Source organism: Anopheles cruzii, chromosome 2, assembly GCF_943734635.1.
Source record: "Anopheles cruzii chromosome 2, idAnoCruzAS_RS32_06, whole genome shotgun sequence".
In the NCBI taxonomy this organism is placed as follows: Eukaryota; Metazoa; Arthropoda; class Insecta; order Diptera; family Culicidae; genus Anopheles; species Anopheles cruzii.
In genome coordinates this window covers 43,635,786-43,655,610 of record NC_069144.1, presented here as the reverse complement: position 1 = coordinate 43,655,610, position 19,825 = coordinate 43,635,786, and the positions used below count along the sequence as shown (strand labels likewise).

The window sequence follows — 19,825 nt, the reverse complement described above, 5'->3', positions numbered from 1 at the left end:
GTGTGTTTTGCAGGTCTACGAAAGTCCTGCCCTCGCAAATTCACGGACTGAATTGATCTGAGATATGCAAAGATATTTTGACAGTTGGATGAAACACAGGGTGGTTCATTCGCTTCCACTCCAAGGGAATCCTCGGAAGGAAACCCGTTTTTGCACCAAATCTTGTGTTTATCCTGCTTACGCGATATATATGAAACAATAAAAAGCCACCAGATTTTTTTTCTACTCCCAAATGGCATGAAAAGTTTGTTATGTTGCTAAATGAATACGTTTCAGTTTGTTCGTGTGGCTCTGTTCTCTGCACAAAACGATAAGTTTTCACAAAGTACCTTTATTTACAGAGTCTTTCATTACTATTAATAATCGAAAATGGTTCATATTATTAATACATTTTTTGTCAATAAAACCCCATCGCATTCATGTGGTTAGCAATGAAATTTAGTTTCATTATTCTGTTTCCAAAGCGCCCTTGTGGATCCAAACGATATGCGCCCGGTGACGGGAAGCTCTGCAGGAAGAAGCTCGTGCTGACAGTTGACAGCAGCGAATGTGGACATCCTTTCGATTTCGGCTACTGTAAGACGAGGTACAGACAAACATGCGTTCTCCCGAAAATCGTGCTGTTGTGTTTAACAAAACCCACTTTTCACCGTAGGTTTCAATCACCATGGTTAGCAAGAAGCCCCAGAAAAAGAAGGTGGCCGGCAACAAGAAGGTTGCGGCGGCCCCGCTGGCAACGAAAAAAGTTGAGGTTAAGAAGGTGATCAACCCACTGTTCGAGCGACGTGTGAAGAACTATGGCATCGGTCAGAACGTGCAGCCGAAGCGCGATCTGTCGCGTTTCGTGCGCTGGCCGAAATACATCCGCATTCAGCGTCAGAAGGCGGTTCTGCAGAAGCGCCTGAAGGTGCCGCCGCCGATTAACCAGTTCTCGCAGGCCCTGGACAAGCCCACCGCCCAGCAGCTGCTGAAGCTGCTCGAGAAGTACCGCCCGGAGAACCCGCTCGCCAAGGTGCAGCGTTTGAAGGCGAAGGCCGAAGCGAAGGCGGCTGGCAAGGAGGAGCCTCCAACCAAGAAGTCGAACCAGCTGCGCCAGGGTATTAACACGGTGGTGAAACTGGTGGAGCAGAAGAAGGCCCAACTGGTGGTTATCGCCCACGATGTGGACCCGATTGAGCTGGTCGTGTACATGCCGGCCCTCTGCCGCAAGATGGGTGTGCCGTACTGCATCATCAAGGGCAAGTCGCGCCTGGGAACGCTGGTGTACCGCAAGACGTGCACCTGCGTCGCCCTGACTCAGGTGGACAACTCGGATCGCGCCAACCTGACCAAGCTGGTCGAAACGATCAAGACGAACTTCAACGATCGCTACGATGAAATCCGTCGCCACTGGGGAGGTGGTCTGCTGGGACCCAAGAGTATGGCCCGCATCGCGAAGCTCGAGAAGGCAAAGGCCCGCGAAATCACGCAGAAGGTTGCTGCCTAATCTGCTTTCCAACTTTCTTATCGGTTTAATGCAGACGTGCGTCGTCTGTAGTGAGTTGATAATAAATTAAGTTCCGAACAACGGACATCGTGTGTAGTTCTTTCTTGTTCCGGAAAGAACACTCATCTCGTTGAAGAGTAAAGACTGCGTTTCGATTTCTATTAGTTCCCTGCATTTTGCTTCTTCCCAATGCACGCTTTTATTCGCATTCCCCTTAACATTTACATCATTCTAAACGTATCACATGTTTGCGCATAATTACGCCGGAGTGACTTACATAAAACTATAAATTACACTAAAGAGAATTCTTTCGCTACATTCGGGGGCCCCTCTTGGGGCGAAGATGGTCCACGGTGCACTTTTTATGAGCCTGCGTTACATTTGCAGCTTCCATCGAGAATGGAGATCTGGTGCAGCGTGCCGCAGCCGGCATGATCCTTGACGTAGCTCGGGAAATCGTTTTCCAAAACCAGGAGACGGTTGAGCTTGGCATCGGGGAAGACATGTGTAGCGAACAGGCCAACCTGACTCTTGTAAACCAGCTTGAAGTTGGCCTTCTTGTAGCAACTGTTCGTGCTCCAGTAGTAGATGTGCGAGTCACCTTCCTCACGGAAGAACACTCCGCTGCCACCGTCCGTTCCGAGGATCACCGGCACGTGTGGCTTTTCACCGATATCTGTGTGGAAAAGAAAGTGGCAATGGACCAACATTACCCATGCGAACCCACCGAGCCCTTGTTCCGTCCGTACGTACCGATGATGTTGCCGCCGTGTCCCTTTCGCAAATGTTCCGTCTTGATGGCGAACAGTCGGCTACCTCCGAGGTAGGTAAAGTAGAGCCGCGTTCCTTCCTTGTGCTTGGAGAGGAAAATGTACAGCACGTCCCGATAACGGCATCCCATGTGGACCGCTTTGGGCAGTATTACCCGATACCCACGGCCTCCGTACACGTCGTAGACGATGATCGCGTTGTTACCGGGATCGCTGACGTACACGTAGCATCGTCCACCCTTCAGACACTCGACCTGGATGTACTGTAGCCGCGATTTGTCCGTTACGTAGCGGGCCAGACTGATCGTTTTCAGCTTCTTGCCCGACTTACTGTCGTACACGACCACTTTCGGTGGGCAGCGTTGAGTTGGCGTCCGGAGAGACTGCGTGACGCCACCGTCCAACACCCAAACGTAGTCACCGTCACTGTACAGATCGATCACCGACTGTAGGGCATTGCAGTTACCTTCCTCCTGCTCGGACCAGCACGGGAACGGTTCGAACTTAACGTCGCAACCCTTCTTCGTCGCGTACACCTTGCTGAGCGTGATCGGATTGCTGCTCTTGTAGCGCGGGAAGGCACAGATCGTGTGCGAACCCGCCCGCTGACAACGCATGGCGATCAGATCGCGTGGCGTGTACTTGCCACTGTTCGTGATAAGCCTCTTCGTGGTCGGGCACGGCCACACGATGCGACCGCCCTCCCAGGTGTAGATGGTACGTGTACAGTTCTCCGAGGTGCAGGCAGCCCGGACACCGGTGGCCAGGAAACTGGCCATCGCCACCAACCCCAGAAGCGTCACCGACGATAACCGCCGGGTACTCCCTACCGTGGCGTCCATTGCCGCCAACTATCCGAATACCAAAGCTTGATCCAAAACACGTGGCAAAAGCCCGTTAAACGTTAGGCGCGGTTCGTGTAAGGTGTCGAACTTTGCGCCGAAACCATAAACTTGACTGTCCCCTGAACGATACTGTACGAATCGTTTTATAGCATACCGGACGGTGGCCGGTTTGTTACCCTCGCAAAAGAGCACACAAATCGCGTTGTTTATTTCAAAGATTCACCGTTGTTGATCATTTTTGTCTGCTGGCCAAGATTGCGCCAGCACAGGAGAAAGGCCAGGAAGGGATAGGTAATAGTAGTATGTTATTTGTAAACCGCGGAAAACGTGTGCAGTCCGGTATACTGTGGGCAAGTCGAGAACGCTGACCGCACCGCACCGTCACGTCCGCACGTACCGGGTGCCGGCGCCCTTGGTATGGTAATTTTTAAAACATAAAACAAAAATCTCCCGATTCGTGATGTGGGACTGGAAGTGGCGTTGAAATATGGCGGTTACGGCGCTTTCCCAGAAGCGTCCGTTTGTTTGAAGATGTTTCCTGGAGTGTAGACATAATACGTGTTTAATGCACGTTTCCTGTTGGCATACCCATGTTAGCTTTTCCGTATATTTTCACGTTGGAATCACAACGAAGATGGCCGTGAACTGCAAACAACTATTTCAATTTATAATTTAACATGTGAAGATTAGTTTAAAATGAAATATTTAACCTCTTTTAGGGCGACCATTTGATTAAATATCTCTTTTTCCATCACTGTAGACCAAGCGGAGCATCACAGGCTGGGACCAAAGGCCATATCTCCCAGTTTTTTCAACCAAATCTGACTGAGTGTCTGCTCAAAGATTTCGTTTGCCTAATGAACCGAAACCATCCGAATTACATCAGAACGAATGTAACATAAATATTTTTTTTGCACAAAATATGCACCCGTATCTGGTTCGTGAACAATTTTGGTGATCCAGGAACACCAACTATCTGAAGACATAACTGCCGACACTTGGCAGCAAGAGACCCTCTCGGTTCAACGTGCGATTAAACCGGAATGTGTGGCTTTTGCTAAGCGGGTTGTTGATCTCCGTCTTGGGCGAAAGACAACACATAGTTTCAAAACATTACCGACGTTGACGAGTGTGTCTCTCACGTAGTTTTGGGTAAACGTGCACGTACCATTCTGTTGTGATGTTGCCCTAACCATGACCTTCGTCGATCCGGGAAAACAGTAAACCAGTGGTAAACTTTTCTCCACTAGCATGCCGACGTTGTATGTATAAATATGGCCACTCGCAACTTTACATTCAACCAGTAACATTAGAGGAGACGTGGCTGGCGGATCGACGACCAGCAGAACACGGTCGTTTGCTACATTTTCACGAGCCCAGGGTGTCCCCGCAAGCCGCCATGGGTTGCCGAAACAATCGTTTTTCACTGGTTCTTCACTGTCTGCTGCTAGCCGTTATCGCAAGTGTGGTGTCGGAGCATGAGTACTGCGACAAGGTGTACCGCATAAACGGTAATTCGATCGAGTTTCCGTGCGAATCGACGAAGAACATCTACCTCTCCACGCAGCGCTACATTGCGCGCCATGTGATGCCAGTGCGGTTTCAGTACGATGGAAACCGTTGCATAATGGCGCTGCCACGTTTGCGACACGGCGTTCCGACCACCCTCGGGCAGATCGATCTGAACAAACCGAGTTGCTATGCGCACATTAAACCGTATCCTTGCTGGGCCTACCAGGAGGAAGGCAACTGCAATTCCCTACAATCCGTCATCGATGTGTTTGCTGATGTGAAGGTACGCGGCCGACAACGGGTTTTAGGTTGCAAACGAGCGGATACTAAATTTCCCATTGCTTTTCCCACCTTAACAGCGAATTCTCTGGGTGCTGGACAGTGGCATCACCAACTTCTTGGAGCAACCGATCAAACGGTGCCCACCGCAGGTCTACGCGTTCAATTTGGCCAACGATAAGACAGTCAAAACGATCGATCTGTCCGATCTCGTGAAGCCATCTTCCCGGCTACAGTATCTGGTGACGGACTACAACGAATTGGGACATCCGGCTGTGTGAGTGTTTTCCCTTTCAGAGTCGCTTTTGGTAAAACAAACTAATGGATGTCCTCTTCTGTTTTCAATAGCTTCGTATCGGACGGTGATGGCGCGCTTCTGGTGCTGGACGTAAACAGTAACAAGCAGTACCGCGTGGTGCTACCGCGTGCCATCTCTGCCGGATGTGGGGACTCGGATGTGCTCTACTTGATGCTTATACCGAAACCGAAGGGCCAAAGTGTGGTCGTCTTCAGCTACCTCTGCGGCCAGAAGGTGTACTCGATCAAGGCGGAACATCTTCGCAATGGCAAGGGATCGAGTGCGATCGTCGAGCTGGGTACGAAGCGAAGACACTCAGTGTTTCTGGGTACGGACGGTGGTAGCGGCGTGGTACTCCGGTACCGCGGCGAAGCGGAACTGTTCCTCTGGGATACCGAGCAACCATACCGGGAGTGTAACTTTGTGCAGATTCAGAACGCCGACGAGTGTCGCCTCTCGACGCACGTAGGTGTGGGCAAGAATCAGCATCTGCTCAGTCTCGCTTCGAATCTGGGAGACTTCTTGAACAATACTTCCGGAGTCGGTGGCGCTTCGAGCCGGCTAAAGTACGTTTGCAAAGAGTGTGACGACGATTGCTTCTGATTGGAGAGGCAACATTCGATGAATATGTGAGTGAGGGAGGACTTAACTAAGGATTTGACGGGTAAGAACTGAACTGACGATAACCGACCTGACGCGACTGGGACAAAACCGGACCGGATGCTGTGATACGAGAGAATGTGCAATAGCGACATTTGACTAATGGGAACTACACGACGAGAAGTGCCTCCCGTTTCCGATCGACCTCACTTGATAAGATATATTTATTCCGTTTTGTATAGGAACCAGAGTGCATAGAGTAATAAAGCGTGTTTTACTTGCCGAAAAACATTACAACGGTTTCATTTTGGTGACATCCTCGATAAGTTTCTGTTTCTGCACCAAGCCCCGGTAGCTGCCAATAGTTTTGTTGATGTAGTGTTGCTGATATTTGATGATGTACTTGTGGCACTGCTGCAGGGTAGCACCAACGTAAAGCGTCCGGTAGCGAGCGGATTCCTTATCGGCCTGTGAATCAGACAAACGGTACACGAGGTCAGTAGCAAAAGGTCTGGTCTGGTGCTTCAAGAAACTTACCAACGTCAACAGGGGCAGTATGCTGGTTATGAACCGGTGCGCTCCGTGCCGTGTCTGCACGATGCATAGGTGTGTTTTGGCATTGAAATAGATCACATTTAACCGCCCCAAACTGGCCACACCAAAATCGCCATAGAATTTTTCCACTCGTTCACGAATATACGATTGCAGGGCAGCTGAGGAAATCGAAACCGGCTCACTTTCCGGCCGATCATTACACCGTATCTGCACCAAAATGTATCTGGAAAAGGGCGAGCAGCAATGAAATAGACCGGTGGAAACATCGTTCAGTACTGTTCACCTATGCTTCACTCGAACCATGGTTATTTTTTAATATTCAACATTAAACCACCAAATAAACAAAACATTAAACTATTTGTTTTGGTTTTTCCATAGCCTGGAAAGTGGCACTTACTGTCATAATATTTGAAATTTTCGAAGTTAATGCTCGAAAACCGGTTAAGCCGTCCACTTATACCGAAAACCTGAAGCATTTCCCCTCGCGCCATCCCTTGCTTCGATCAACCACACGCGCCAGGATGGCCGGGTGTTTAAACATCGGCCTTATCATTTATCATCCAACAATAATAACACGCGACTCGGAGTCTCGAGTCTCCTTCCGTGCCCGGCCAATCACTAGCGGCGCGCCGTAAGGTCAATCAACGATGGACACGAGCGCCATTAGTAATTAGTACGAGTTCAGACTTTCACGGAACGAGGATCATTTGCGTGTCGCGTCGCGCTGCTGCTCCTGAGACAATCGCGTTGGTGAAAGTAAAAATGTCCGGTGAAAGGTTTGTGGTCGGTGTGGATGTTGGCACGGGTAGTGCCAGGGCGGCACTGGTCAGCAGCGCCGGAAAGGTGCTTAAAACGAACGTGCGTTCAATCCGTACCTGGAACGATCAGCCTAATTACTACGAACAATCCTCGGACGATATTTGGAGAGCAGTTTGCGAGTGTGTCAAGGTTGGTTGGCTTAGTGTATTATAGAGACTTTGAGCTGCAATAGGCTAACATTCGTCACTTATTGCGTCAAGGTGATCTTGAACGGGACGCGGGCTCTATCGGATGCACTTCCGTGAGCCGATTAATGTTTTATTGTAGTGCGATAGAGGCACGACACACTGATAAGCACCGGTTTTGTTTACAGGAGTGAGTTTTTATAACGGAAAGCGTCAAGATTAGGATGCTGAATGAGTTGTAAATTGTGGGTTCAATAGGTTTTTTAAAGATATGTACTATTATTACAAAAATCATTCTCGCTCTAATCTTATCACCTACATTGACCGAAATTTTGCAAAAGAATAATAATTTTAAATATTTTCATCCTCTTAGACTGTTACTGCCGAGTGCAACAAGGAGCAAATTAAAGGCATTGGCTTCGATGCAACCTGTTCGCTGGTGGCATTGGATTGCAACATGCTTCCGCTAACTGTTAGCCCAACATCGAACGATAACCAGCGCAACGTTATTCTATGGATGGACCATCGGGCGGACGAGGAAGCTCGCACAATTAACGCCACGGGTCACCGGATGCTGAACTATGTTGGCGGAAGCATTTCGCTCGAGATGGAAGTACCGAAGCTGCTGTGGTTGAAGCGGAACATGTTCGCCACCGTATGGACGATGGCGGGAGCATTTTTCGATCTTCCCGACTATCTGACGTACCGTGCAACCGGTATCGATAGCCGGTCGATTTGTTCCGCCGTTTGTAAGTGGAATTATGACGCAGAGGAGCAAACCTGGTGCGAGGAATACTTCCGGTTGATCGGTTTGTCCGATGTGTTGGGCCGCGATAACTGGAAACTCATTGGGAGACGGGTGCTCCATCCGGGAACGCCCATTGACGGTGGTCTATCGAAGGCTGCTGCCGGAGAGTTGGGTTTGCTCGCTGGAACGGCCGTTGCTGCGTCGATGATTGACGCTCATGCCGGCGCTCTTGCACTGCTAGGATGTCAAGGCGATCTCGGAAAGGCTGGGAAGCTTACGTCGAAAATGGGAATTATCTGTGGAACTTCATCGTGCCACATGAGTCTGACCGAGAGCCCGGTCCTGGCTCACGGTATCTGGGGACCGTACAAACATGCGATCATTCCCGGGCTGTATCTAAACGAAGCAGGTCAGAGTGCAACCGGTGTTTTGATTGATCATATCCTGCAAACGCACCCGTGTTACGGGACATTGTTAAGCGAGCATGGATCAAATTCGAAAATTTATGCATATCTTAATGGATTCCTGCATTGCATAGCGCAAGAGCGCGCTGCGCGATCCGTGCATGAGTTAACGATGGATTTGCACATTTGGCCGGATTACCACGGCAATCGGTCACCGTTGGCTGATCCCGATCTCAAGGGAATGGTTTGTGGATTGCGGATGACAAAGGATGTTGACAATTTGGCACTTCTCTATCTCGCCCTGATGCAGGCTCTGGCTGTGAGTAAGTCGAACGGCAGCAATAAATGTGTAGTAATCTCGTTTCCGTACCTCACAGTATGGAACCCGCCACATACTGGACGTGCTGCATTCTTCGGGACGTGAACCGATCACGTCGATTCTGCTGTGCGGTGGTTTGAGCAAGAATTCACTATTCGTGCAAACGCATGCCGATATTTGCTCCGTCCCGGTACTGCTACCAAGTGAACCGGAAGCCGTTCTGCTCGGTTCGGCCATGATGGGTGCCTATGCAGCCGGGATGTACAAAAGCCTAGAGGTTTGTATGGTCATTACGGTTAGCATGGCCGTGCTTTATTATTTTCTTTTCTATTCTTTCCCCAGTCGGCAGCCTCGAGCATGGGAGGTACTGCGACAGTCGTGAAACCAGATTTGAGTGACGAGTCTCGCGAGTACCACGACCGAAAATATAGTGTCTTTCAGCGCATGTATTCTGACCAGCGGGCATACGAAAAAATCATGAAAGGTTGACACGTTCAGAAAGCACCCCAGTTTATTCGCATTCCTGACGCATTCCGTGAGCTCACAATTTCTCTGGCAGACTATAAAAAACAATCGACAAACTAAAGTTAATGGCAATAGGTAATATGTTTTTCAGTTTTATCTTTTATACAACTGTTACCTTATTCTAATGCAAGCAAACTACGTAATAAACGCGGCGGCTTTAGTTTCTATAACCGATCGACACACCGGACAGTGTAGCTTAATTTTTTCCGCACAGTTTTCACACAAACAGACGTGTCCACATGGTAAGCAGATAACTTCCTTGGGGTTTACAACACACACCACACACCGTTGCTCGTCGGTAAGATCTGCCTGTCGCATTCGTGCCCGCCGGGCGGCTCGCGTTTTGTCCAATTGTTCCCGCAGCTTGCGCTCGTCGCGTTCCGTCTTTTTGCGTTTATACATTTTGCGCGCAATGAGCCCCACCAGCACGGCCGATATCGTACCACAGAGCAGTACCTTCACCAGCGTGGAAGACTTCGCTTCTTCCAGGCGCTTTAAGAGCGTATTTTTGGTGGCGGTTGTTAGAAACATGGGCGCTCCGGTGCTAGCTGGCTGCAATCGAATGCCACTATCGTCGAGTTCCAGCTCGCCCACCGCCGTTATGAAACTACCGTCTCGTAGCAGTTCCTCCGTCGTTTGTAGCCCCTTCTGGCGCACACCAGAAAACAAACCGAATACGTGATCGAACAGCGACAGCGAAGACGGTTCGTAGTTCTCGTAAACTGTGTCCATGTCTAGCAGCTCGGCTGACAGACCGTTCACAATCTCCACTCCATGCTTCCCGTTGACGAGCCGGAACGGAATTTCGTTCGACGACACGTGAATGATTTGCTTTTCCTCCTGCCAAAACCCAAACACAGCACGGGCCACTCTGTGTTCGCTAGAAAGGGAACGGAATTTCAAGCTGGTTACGAATAGTTCACTTGATGACCGAACAAGCACTATTTACGTTAGGGTCATCGTTTGCAGTACGCCGGTAACGGACGGTGACATTGCGCTGTGCAGTGGAGTGCCGATGGGCGTAACGCTTCCCCGGATGACGGCATATTTAAGTTTCTGGTCCGGTTCCCTTCGCAAACGATCGGAAAGGTTCTCATCGATCGGCAACTGTGGCGCTTCCTGTGGACGTCGAACAAAAGCAAGTTGTGACATAATCCGGACCGGTAGCAACTGGTGATTGTAGTGGTTTCAGGCGAACGCCTTTACCTTCAGAGCACGGCAGTTTTTCTTGAGCTTTAAGTACTGACTGCTACACACCACCAGAACAAGCACATCTACTCCCAGGAGCACCAACTCCTGGAAATATTCCATCAATAAATTCGCTCCGTTTTGCTTATCGCACACACCTTATGAGATTTGCTGGTGCAAAAATAAATAAATGACTGCGAGCATTGTTTTGATTGTCTATCCGATTGCTGTCAAATCGTACAAGGTTTAGTCGACATTCATAAATCTACAAATCAGCATAAACGGTTACTTGGATGACAACGTGACTTTTTTAGTCGCAGTTATCGATTCACTCTGATCTACTGCAAATTACACTCTAATACTGATGAATATTCACGCTCCATTGGATTTTTAGATTGCAAGATTTTATTCCGCTGTTATTCCTCGCCTGCAAAACAAGGAAAAATATCGGGCCACAACAAGTCGACATAGCCCCCTTCGTGGAACTGTCATTCTGCTGTTGTTCTGAGGTACTCTGCCTGTTGTTTTTTTGTGCTGCGAACGAGCAATGAAACACTTGCATGTGATTACAGAAAGTTTCAATCGGTTTTGTTCGGTGCTTGGGTTCCCGTTTGCTTGCTGAAGGTGTCGACCAGTTCGCAATACGAGCGGGGTACAAATTCCGGCCGATAGTGGGCTGCTTGGTGTGTTGTCGTTCGCGCAAATCGGAGCTACATTTTCGGATGGTTCGACGATGGATGACGTGTAGAGTTGAAGTACCGAAGTGATTAGTGATTGATTGTTTCACCAAGTACAAATACCCTACAATCCGAGGCACGACGTTTCTACTGCCACCAAGACACCTTCGGCCAAATTCAAGCAGCGCCAACATCTTAGCAAAGGAAAAGTGAAATTCGATGTCCAACGGTCCCTTGCTTGCACTTTACCGTGGTTCCAGGAGCTCATAGAAGCGCGAAATCGCAGTAGGCGATCGTGGTAGTGGTTGTGAAGTTGTCACACGGTTGCCTTCACTGTCGCCGATCTTCATCAGGTTGGAACGAGGACTGGTTTTCCATTTTCGGGTTTGCTTTCTTCCATGGAACCATTGGGTTGGTGGAGTTAAATATCAGTGTCAAATCACTTTGCTACACTGTTTTACCAGTGTGCACAAATCTCCCTGTGATACCAGCTGTAGTGATACGAAGGCCGCTGTGCTACAATGACGAACACGAAACCCACGGCCACCTGTCGCCTGAAGCAGGATTATATGCGTTTAAAGAGGGATCCCGGTAAGTGGCGGTTTGGTTTGAGACCCACCGAGTAAGCAAACCAACTAACTGGTTTACCTTCCACAGTACCGTATATCACAGCGGAACCACTGCCCTCGAACATCCTCGAGTGGCACTATGTGATCAAGGGACCGGAAGATTCACCATACTACGGTGGTTACTATCACGGGACGCTGCTGTTTACGAAAGAGTTCCCCTTTAAGCCCCCGTCAATCTATATGACCACACCGAACGGTCGCTTCAAGACGAACAAGCGGCTTTGCCTCAGCATATCGGACTTCCATCCCGACACGTGGAACCCGGCTTGGTCCGTGGCCACCATTTTGACCGGACTGTTGAGCTTCATGCTCGAGACGACGCCGACGATGGGGTCGTGCGAAACGACCACGTACGAAAAACGGCGCTACGCGCAACAGTCGCTAACATTCAACATGAAGGACGAAATTTTCCAGGAACTGTTTCCGGAGGTGTGCGAAGAGATTACCGAACGATTGCAGCAGCTTGAGGAACAGCGAAAGCTAGCGGCCAGTTCTGTCGAAAGTGGTGCCAACGGTATGGCAAACGGTGAAACAAGTGCCAATGGTGAAACGCCCGATGGTGGCCTTTTTGTGGCTGGACGCTCCGGTGTGGACGATAGCAATATTTGGCACTCGCTCTACACCAACCTCATCGTGCTGGTCGGCTTCGTAGTATTTGCGTTTATCGTGCATTACGTCATCAAGAGCATAAACATTTAATAAACGGCCTGCCGGTGGATAGGTGGTGGGGCATGCACGAAGCGCAATCCGCTAGTAGATCCGTAGCATAAGAGAATAATTATCCTCCTGTACGCCCTCATGCTTTAGTTACGCGCCAAAAGAGTTGTTTGGTGATGAGACAGAAAAAGGAACATTGTTATACCATTTGCCGAACGTCCTATTCAAAATTCAAACACCTTGCAATACCAAAACTGAACGGCTGATTGGATGAGCGGGAATAGTACACCAAAAACAAACGGACCGAGCTGGTTCCGCTCGAACTCGGGGGCCCGTAGCATAACCAATACACACGTGGCACGACATCTGCAGATGCTGAAACGACAAAGTTACAATGTTAAGAAACCGGAATCGGAAGCAAAATATGTAATATATTAACGTAATTTTAATTGAAAGGCCCATCCGCTGAACCGGAACGTACGCGAATGTTTCACAGCAAAAGATCGGAAAGAAGTGTGACGCCATTAGCTTTCCGCTGCATGGAATTCACTTATGTTGCAGCGATCACGTTGCATAGCAACGAATCAGAAATAGATTAGCGGGCGTCGGCACGCAGTTTGTAGGTGTTTGTGTGTACCGTTCGCACGGTACGGCTTTAAGGATTAATAAAACGAACGATTGAGTACAGAAGTACGTATTTGAAGTACCCTAGTGGTGGACGGATTTGGGCCATGGACGCTGTACACTTAGTTCAACAGTATTTGAGGGAAAATAAATCGACTCGATCGGAATCAATCGCTTGGTAGAAGCGCAGACTTCTGTTGCGTGATGACTCTAGTTGGCAACTGTTGTAGATTGTTCACTTCGTTCAAGAACATTCTTTTTCCTCGATTCGGACGCATATACAAAAGTCGAGTTCTTTGGATTTCTACACGATTTTTATATGTTACTAAAAGTTTGTTTACGACTCTTCTTTCAACTGAAAGCTCACTTAAGGTTATGGAGCGGCGCAAAGGTGGCGTGAAACTAAGTAGAAGAAGATTTAAAACTGATACCTCACTGCATCGCCCTTGCGGCTGACGGTTTTAGTTGCGCTCGTCTGCCCTCGCCTTCATACGCGTAATAAAGGCGGCCCCCTTGTTCCGGCGGAAACTCTCGTAGGGATCGGCTGGATTGTGTTGCTCGTGTCGTAACGGCTCTATTGTTGCCCCGAGCCCTATCCGATCGCCGCCACCCATTCCACCGCCTCCCATTGCTCCACCCCCGCCACCACCACCACCACCGCCTTTCATAAGATGATGCGAATGATGACCACCGGCAACGGGTTTCGTGGAACTCTCTTCGAGGAAGCTACTGGTGGCCTTCATGAATCCACCACTGGCGAAGCTTGGAGGTGTCGGTGATCGTCTAGTATCGCGGCTACGATCACGGTCACGATCAGTACCACCGCCTCCGCCGCCGCCACCGCCACCGCCACCGCCTCCGCCGCCAACGCCACCGCCTCCACCACCGCCGCCGCCGCGCCTTGCTGGAGGAGAACGACTGTGAACCCGGCGCCCCGACGATGGCTGCGACACGACGGCGGGAGGTGAACGTCGCGACGGAGACCGTGGTGACCGGGAACGAGACCGTGATTTGCTGCGCGAACGATGATTCCTGTGATGGGTCCGTGGATGGGTCCGACCATTGCCTCCGGCAGCACCACCTCCGCTGGCCACCATGCCGGCGGGGTGGCCATTATCGGCTGGCGATCGTGATCGCGAGCGGCTTTTCGAACGATAGACACGCTTCTTTTGCTTCTTCGTCACCTTCAGCAGATCGGGATCGATTGGGGACGGTGAGCGGGAGCGATCACGCACACCTCGATCGATTTCGTCGTCCTTCTGCTTGCGCGATGCGTTCTTCACCTTGAAGTACTCGTAGAGTGCTAGCTTCTCCCAGCCTTCCCTGCTTGGCAAGTATAGAGAAAAGAAAAGGTCGTTTAAAAACGGAGAACTTCCCCTGAGCTGGGCACAGGTGCGTGTTACCCATCACGTGGCCGCTCGTGGCTTGGGGGTGCGAAAAATGCTTCGACCGCGCTCACCAACCGATCGTTAGTCGGCGTTGGTGGCGGGAGGCGAATATCGTCCGGATTGAGCGGATGGTAGCTGAAGTCTTCGAGGCGAATCAGTGGCACCATCAGTCCAGCCGGCAACTCGAAATACGGCAGCGGTGCTGGTGCGGCCGCCGCCGAGGGCTTAGAACCATTGTCGGAACCATCCTGCTGCTCGCGTCGACCGTCCAACTCGTCTCCCGGTCGCTGATGATCGGGCAAATCGCGATCATGATCGTGCTGATCGTCGCTCATCTGCAGCAGACTTCCATCGTCACGCCCGTCGCCTAGCTGATGATGCTGTTGCTGATCGCCGTTGTTGCCAAGTGGTGGGCCTTCACAACCACCCAGTGGTGGTTGGTTCGTGGCATTGTACTGAAAGTTGGGCGGAGGACGTGACAAATCAGGGATGGGAAAGTTAGGTGGTGGTTGTGAAAAACCACCGGCCGCTTCCGGTTCCCGACCGGCCGCCGGCGGCGGAGGAACATTGCTTTGCTGCCCGCCGGCCGGTTGACCGTTGTCCTGGATGTTTTTCAGTTTTTGCAGTGCAGCCGACAGCAATCCAAAGTTAATGTTCTGATCGAGCAGCGACGGAATCTGTCCACCGGTCGAACCGTTCCCACCTCGGTCGCCCATTGTTAGTTGCGAAGGTCCGGTCGCTGACCCGGGTCCCGGTGCACCACCAGGACCGACAAGCACTCCTCCGTTGGACCCGCCACCCACTCCGGCTCCGACAACGGCAGCCATTAGCTCGGGCAGTAGCGGCGGAGGAGGCGCTTGTGGCAGACCACCGTGACCGCCGGTCTGTTGGCGCGCATGCTGTTCGAGTTGTTGCTGTTTTTGCTTTTCCAGCAGCGCTATCTGCTGGGTGGCGTGTTGCACAAAAGCCTGATGCTGTTGTTGGTAGCTACGGGTGGCAAACAAAAAAACAAGGCGCTGTAGAACATTGTACTTTGCTCCGTTGAGGCCCGTTATGGCAAAACTTACTTCTCGAAAGTGGTCTTCGTCGCTTGCGTAACGGCTGCTACGACGTTAGCGTGTTGCGACAAAATACTCGTTTGATACTCTTGCAACGACGACGGTGGAGACTTTAGTTTCGATATTACGCACGCGTCGAAGAAGTTTCCTTTGGATTCCCACAAGGACAGCAGTTTGGTGAGCTTCACTCTCTGTTCCTCGTTGGCGGCTGAAGAAAATGAAACGAAACACAGCATTAGCCTCACGATGTGCGGAAAGCAATCTCGTTCGCAACTTACTAATTTGGGCATTGCAAAACATCGGTATCACCGCACTTTCCAGACACTTTTTCAGCTCCTCAGCGTTTTTCCGGATGCTGAAAGAGTTGCTACTAAGTATGGTTCCACGTATGTATCAAACAAAAGGCACTAGCATAGCTTGTTTAGACAAATTCGCAGACTAGCTGGGAGCTGGGAGTGTGGCACTGAGCGGGTGAGTGAGTAACTTTCAAACTTTAAGCTGGCAGCTTTATTAGAATACAAGTTTTGAAAACTTTTTGCCTAGGCCTCGTTTGATGTTGTTTCCGAAGATCGTTCTGCGATCGTGTTTAAATTAGGCGGGAGTCGTGCGAGTTATTGGAAGCAGAAAAGCTGACTGAGTGTTCCAGTGCACCCGTAGGTGGCACGGTTAGTGACAGGACATTAGTTTGCTTTGCAACTACAGACGCTCCAGGCCGGAATTTAGGAATGGTACGGGTGGATAAGAAAGGAACAGTAAAAACAGAAGCATGAGCACACTTACCAATGATGTATAACATCATTTACTAAATATATCAGGTGCAATTTTTGCGTAAATAAAACTCCAGCTATTAACGCCCTATAAGTAGATAGATAAAGATCGGAAAAACGAAAGTTCGCTAAGGTCTTTTTTTGCTGTCCTGTTTCGCCAAAAACAAACGAAATTCATCAGTACCACACCCCGGTGTGGCCCGGGGTTCGAAAGGTAACGGCGCACCCAGGCGACAATACAAACTCGGGCCATAGTCGTTAAAGCGGCGGTTCTCTTGGAACGGTGTTAATTTTGTTTACCGCTCTGCATGCTGAGCAGTTCTGTCTGTTTGTGGCTTTAACTATAAAATTAGTAAATTTTTAGTACATCCCTAAAGGGTAAGCCTCATGCGCTACATTTTAACTGTATCACAAATGCATCCGTCAAACCCTTCGCTGACGAGGGTCTGCGGCCTGCGCTATCGGTACACGCTCGCCCTGTCAACCGTTCGCTCCGTATTCTTTCGAACGCAATGGACCACACGGTGGCCAAATCCATGGGGGTGTGAAACGGATGAATTTTACACAGAACCAAAACGGTCGCAAAAATAAGAAACAGAAGTGTGTACAACGGAAACAGTGGACAGTTAGGTCAGAGGATGATAATAATCGTTAAATGGCGTTTACTTTCTCAAAAGATACTGCGAAATAATTTGACATTTTCCCGAATCGGTACAATGCTGTAAAATCCAGCCTTTTCCTAAAATTGTAATTAACAAAAAAATATATGTAGATTGAAATTTGCCATTAGAAACATGGGATGTTAGTTTTTGATAATGAATATTTTGTGTGCAGGTTGAGGAAAAGTGCGTCGCTTCGAGATGAGATAGTAAGTGCGCGATTGACGACGAGGACACGACTAACAAAACGACAATCGACAAGAATTGCTTTAAGTTTACGGCTCTTTCGTGCAGTTTTAATTTTGAAGTATTCGATTTTAAGCCTTCGTTTGGACTCAGGGACTGGCAACAGCTTTAGAAGCCACCGACAGTCACCGACATTTACATTGTGGGCTATACATATCTCGGAAAGTGTCTGAAGAACGCACAGCAAGGGAAGAGGGAATCGGGACATGTAGCAAAAGAGTCTCGTTGAGGCAAAAGGATTAGCTATCTCGCTGTTTTGTTTTCGATTTAGCGAATGTCAACCGAATGCAAATGAGCGCACTGGGCGGAACACTTACCATTAGAGATACTGTCCTTGGTGCAGGAATCGATAATGGGTTGCAGCTTGCTGTCAAACTCGAGCAGCGAAATGTTGTTCTCCTTTGCCAGCGCAATCAGCAGATCCTCTTGTGCTCGCGTTAGGGCTTCATCTATTTGCACCTGTTGTTGCTGAAGTAAAACCTAAAAGCGGACCGGAATCGTACGTTGGAGGGTTAACGGTTCAGTTACTTCTGCGCGCTTAGTACCCCATGCTGTGCAGTGAGATTCATTTCCGACTGGCGTATCTGTTCGCTCAGAGCGTGCTGTTGCTTGGTAAGCGCTTCCAGCTGGGCCGTCAGTTGACTGTTGTGGTTGCTGGGAGCCATCGGAACGACTGCATTTGGTGGCCCGGCATTCAGCGGCGGAGGGTTAGACCAGATCTGCGGCATGGCATTGGAAGTGCCACCCGGTGCGTTCGACGCCGGTGGCAGTTTCGGAGGTGGCTGCGATTGTGATTGCTGCTGGTGGTGCTGATGCAACTGTTGCTGTTGTTGCTGCTGCTGCTGCTGCATTGGTGGTGGCTGCTGTGCAAATCCAGGTAACATGGGTGGAAAAGGTTGCCCCATCAAAGGAGGCAACGACATGTTCGGTTGTGGTTGGTGCTGTTGCTGCTGCTTCATCACTACAAAGGGATCGATCGGTTAGCTGTTTACCGAATTCTGGCTAGCGAAGCACGTTGCTTCCCAATCACACTCACTCGCTTGTCGGGTAATCACTTTGTATTGATAGTAATTGTAGTACTCGCCACCGTAGAGAAATGCAAACTTGGGGTTGCCCTTTTGCTTCGACTTTGTCATCAACTCAAACTCTGGACCATTTCGAGCCACGAAGTCGGCAAGTTTGTCAATAATGTTCCGCAGTTCGATATCTGAAACAGAACAAAAAAAATTAACCAAACAAACACACACACATACGTAGGCACTTTATAGCTCAGCCAGACACCGCACGGAACTTCCGCACAGTATATACGGCAAACTACAGTTAAAACACTCCTAATTCGGAATGTGCTGTGCCGCGAGCCCATCTGATAGGAGCCATCTATCAATAATCGCAGAAAAAACGCCAATTTCTAGCCGCCGGATTCTTACCATTAGGCGGAAGAGGTATTATTTCCATCTTCCAGAAGAGAACCAGCGAAAAAACGAAACAAAAATAAAAGAAAAGTTACTACCGCGTAGCAACAATCATGAGCCAAGTTGCTTTTGTTGCAATTTCGCGAAGGTTTTCCCGCGATTCAATGCGATATTTCCCGATTTTCTTCCGACCGAAACAACACCGTGAAAAAAGACGCCATTTACGCCAAACTCGCTCTCCCAAAATATGGCCAACGTTATCGGGCACGGTTTGACAGTTCGGATGACACCGTCCCCTGCCAGTGTTGCCAAATTTGCTTTCGAATGTTTTGTTGATTGTCAATGGCGATTGACAGTGTTTGTATATTTGAAATGTTTTTTATTTAAAATAATTGTTTTTGCTATTTTTAAACGTAAATAGCCCCCAGCACGGCGTAGTTGTATGGCTCCAAAACACAAAGAACAACTCGCGGTTTACATATTACAAATGTACATGAGTGGAGGCGCTAGCCTTTATTACTATTCACAGATGAACGGTTCAACTTAAACTCGTAAAATAGATTTTTTTAGAAGAGTATAAAGTACAGGATTGTAGTGGAAAGTTAAAAGATTTAGAATGTGAACGGTTTGCTCGGTCGTTGATAATGGTATCCGTCCTCCTCCAGGGTATGCGATGGGACCTCACAGGTCGGACCTTGACCACCGTTGGTGCAGCAGAAAGGCAACACGCCACCATTAGTGCAGCCAGGAACTGAACTAGTAGGTGGTGGTGGTGGTGGTGGTCTCGGTGGCGGTGGAGAGGGAGGTGCTGGAACGTAACAGTTAGGTCCAGATCCTCCATTAGTACAGCAATACGGAGGGACTCCTCCTGCGGGGCATGACGGTGGCCGAGTTGGCGGCGGTGGCGGTGGCCGAGTAGGTGGAGGCGTTGGAGGTGGCGGAACGTAACAGTTGGGCCAGATCCTCCATTAGTACAGCAGTACGGGATGTGCACCTCATCGATCGCCCTAGGCAACGCATACCACGGCACCAATGGCGAACAATTCGAACACTTAATCATCTTGCGAAGAAACAAAAAAAAACATTAGCTACACCCAAAATTGGTTCTCATCTTGCGACCTACTTCCCGCGATCGGACCCGCGCATGCGTGGGTCTTGCGCTTGGAAACTTTTACTTTCGTCGGTCAAGCCAGGGATGGGGCAGGGATTGGCGTGCGTATTTTGTTTCATCTCTG

The 19,825-nt window shown here is 49.6% G+C and overlaps 8 protein-coding genes across 10 annotated transcripts; 4 read left to right on the top strand and 4 right to left on the bottom strand.

The window, feature by feature from the left end:
• Positions 1-519: 519 nt before the first annotated feature.
• Positions 520-1,571, top strand: LOC128269159 (60S ribosomal protein L7a). The gene is made up of 2 exons (XM_053006537.1): positions 520-586; positions 656-1,571. Exon 2 carries the CDS (start codon positions 668-670, stop codon positions 1,484-1,486), a length of 819 nt encoding a protein of 272 aa, XP_052862497.1. The 5' UTR covers positions 520-586; positions 656-667; the 3' UTR covers positions 1,487-1,571.
• Positions 1,572-1,847: 276 nt separating this feature from the next.
• LOC128279119 (uncharacterized) lies at positions 1,848-3,098 on the bottom strand. Its single transcript, XM_053017840.1, has 2 exons — positions 2,240-3,098; positions 1,848-2,162 (listed from the first exon to the last, which is right to left on the bottom strand). The coding sequence occupies exons 1-2, from the start codon at positions 3,096-3,098 to the stop codon at positions 1,849-1,851; spliced, it is 1,173 nt and encodes a 390-aa protein (XP_052873800.1). The 3' UTR covers position 1,848.
• A 1,402-nt stretch (positions 3,099-4,500) lies between these two features.
• Positions 4,501-5,793, top strand: LOC128279118 (major royal jelly protein 2). Its single transcript, XM_053017839.1, has 3 exons — positions 4,501-4,896; positions 4,973-5,169; positions 5,241-5,793. The coding sequence occupies exons 1-3, from the start codon at positions 4,501-4,503 to the stop codon at positions 5,791-5,793; spliced, it is 1,146 nt and encodes a 381-aa protein (XP_052873799.1).
• A 198-nt stretch (positions 5,794-5,991) lies between these two features.
• Positions 5,992-6,719, bottom strand: LOC128267904 (uncharacterized). Its single transcript, XM_053004854.1, has 3 exons — positions 6,629-6,719; positions 6,328-6,568; positions 5,992-6,258 (listed from the first exon to the last, which is right to left on the bottom strand). Exons 1-3 carry the CDS (start codon positions 6,646-6,648, stop codon positions 6,082-6,084), a joined length of 438 nt encoding a protein of 145 aa, XP_052860814.1. The 5' UTR covers positions 6,649-6,719; the 3' UTR covers positions 5,992-6,081.
• Positions 6,720-6,946: 227 nt separating this feature from the next.
• LOC128269284 (FGGY carbohydrate kinase domain-containing protein) lies at positions 6,947-9,465 on the top strand. Its single transcript, XM_053006708.1, has 4 exons — positions 6,947-7,293; positions 7,663-8,760; positions 8,819-9,037; positions 9,103-9,465. The coding sequence occupies exons 1-4, from the start codon at positions 7,108-7,110 to the stop codon at positions 9,247-9,249; spliced, it is 1,650 nt and encodes a 549-aa protein (XP_052862668.1). The 5' UTR covers positions 6,947-7,107; the 3' UTR covers positions 9,250-9,465.
• Positions 9,130-10,640, bottom strand: LOC128269286 (mitochondrial E3 ubiquitin protein ligase 1). Of its 3 annotated transcripts, none has more exons than XM_053006711.1 (4): positions 10,492-10,640; positions 10,235-10,404; positions 9,401-10,165; positions 9,130-9,341 (listed from the first exon to the last, which is right to left on the bottom strand). In XM_053006711.1, exons 1-3 carry the CDS (start codon positions 10,594-10,596, stop codon positions 9,421-9,423), a joined length of 1,020 nt encoding a protein of 339 aa, XP_052862671.1. In that variant the 5' UTR covers positions 10,597-10,640; the 3' UTR covers positions 9,130-9,341; positions 9,401-9,420. The 3 variants fall into 3 exon arrangements, with proteins under 3 accessions (XP_052862671.1, XP_052862669.1, XP_052862670.1); XM_053006710.1 differs by having other exon boundaries at positions 9,131-9,320; XM_053006709.1 differs by having other exon boundaries at positions 9,130-10,165.
• A 380-nt stretch (positions 10,641-11,020) lies between these two features.
• On the top strand, positions 11,021-13,196 carry LOC128268693 (ubiquitin-conjugating enzyme E2 J2). Its single transcript, XM_053005885.1, has 2 exons — positions 11,021-11,741; positions 11,808-13,196. Exons 1-2 carry the CDS (start codon positions 11,672-11,674, stop codon positions 12,476-12,478), a joined length of 741 nt encoding a protein of 246 aa, XP_052861845.1. The 5' UTR covers positions 11,021-11,671; the 3' UTR covers positions 12,479-13,196.
• Positions 13,197-13,405: 209 nt separating this feature from the next.
• On the bottom strand, positions 13,406-18,762 carry LOC128268692 (calcium homeostasis endoplasmic reticulum protein). The gene is made up of 11 exons (XM_053005884.1): positions 18,606-18,762; positions 18,215-18,385; positions 17,724-18,139; positions 17,496-17,658; positions 16,940-17,012; positions 16,287-16,361; positions 15,785-15,861; positions 15,516-15,714; positions 14,464-15,435; positions 13,938-14,383; positions 13,406-13,886 (listed from the first exon to the last, which is right to left on the bottom strand). Exons 1-11 carry the CDS (start codon positions 18,631-18,633, stop codon positions 13,522-13,524), a joined length of 2,985 nt encoding a protein of 994 aa, XP_052861844.1. The 5' UTR covers positions 18,634-18,762; the 3' UTR covers positions 13,406-13,521.
• Between the last annotated feature and the right edge of the window lie 1,063 nt (positions 18,763-19,825).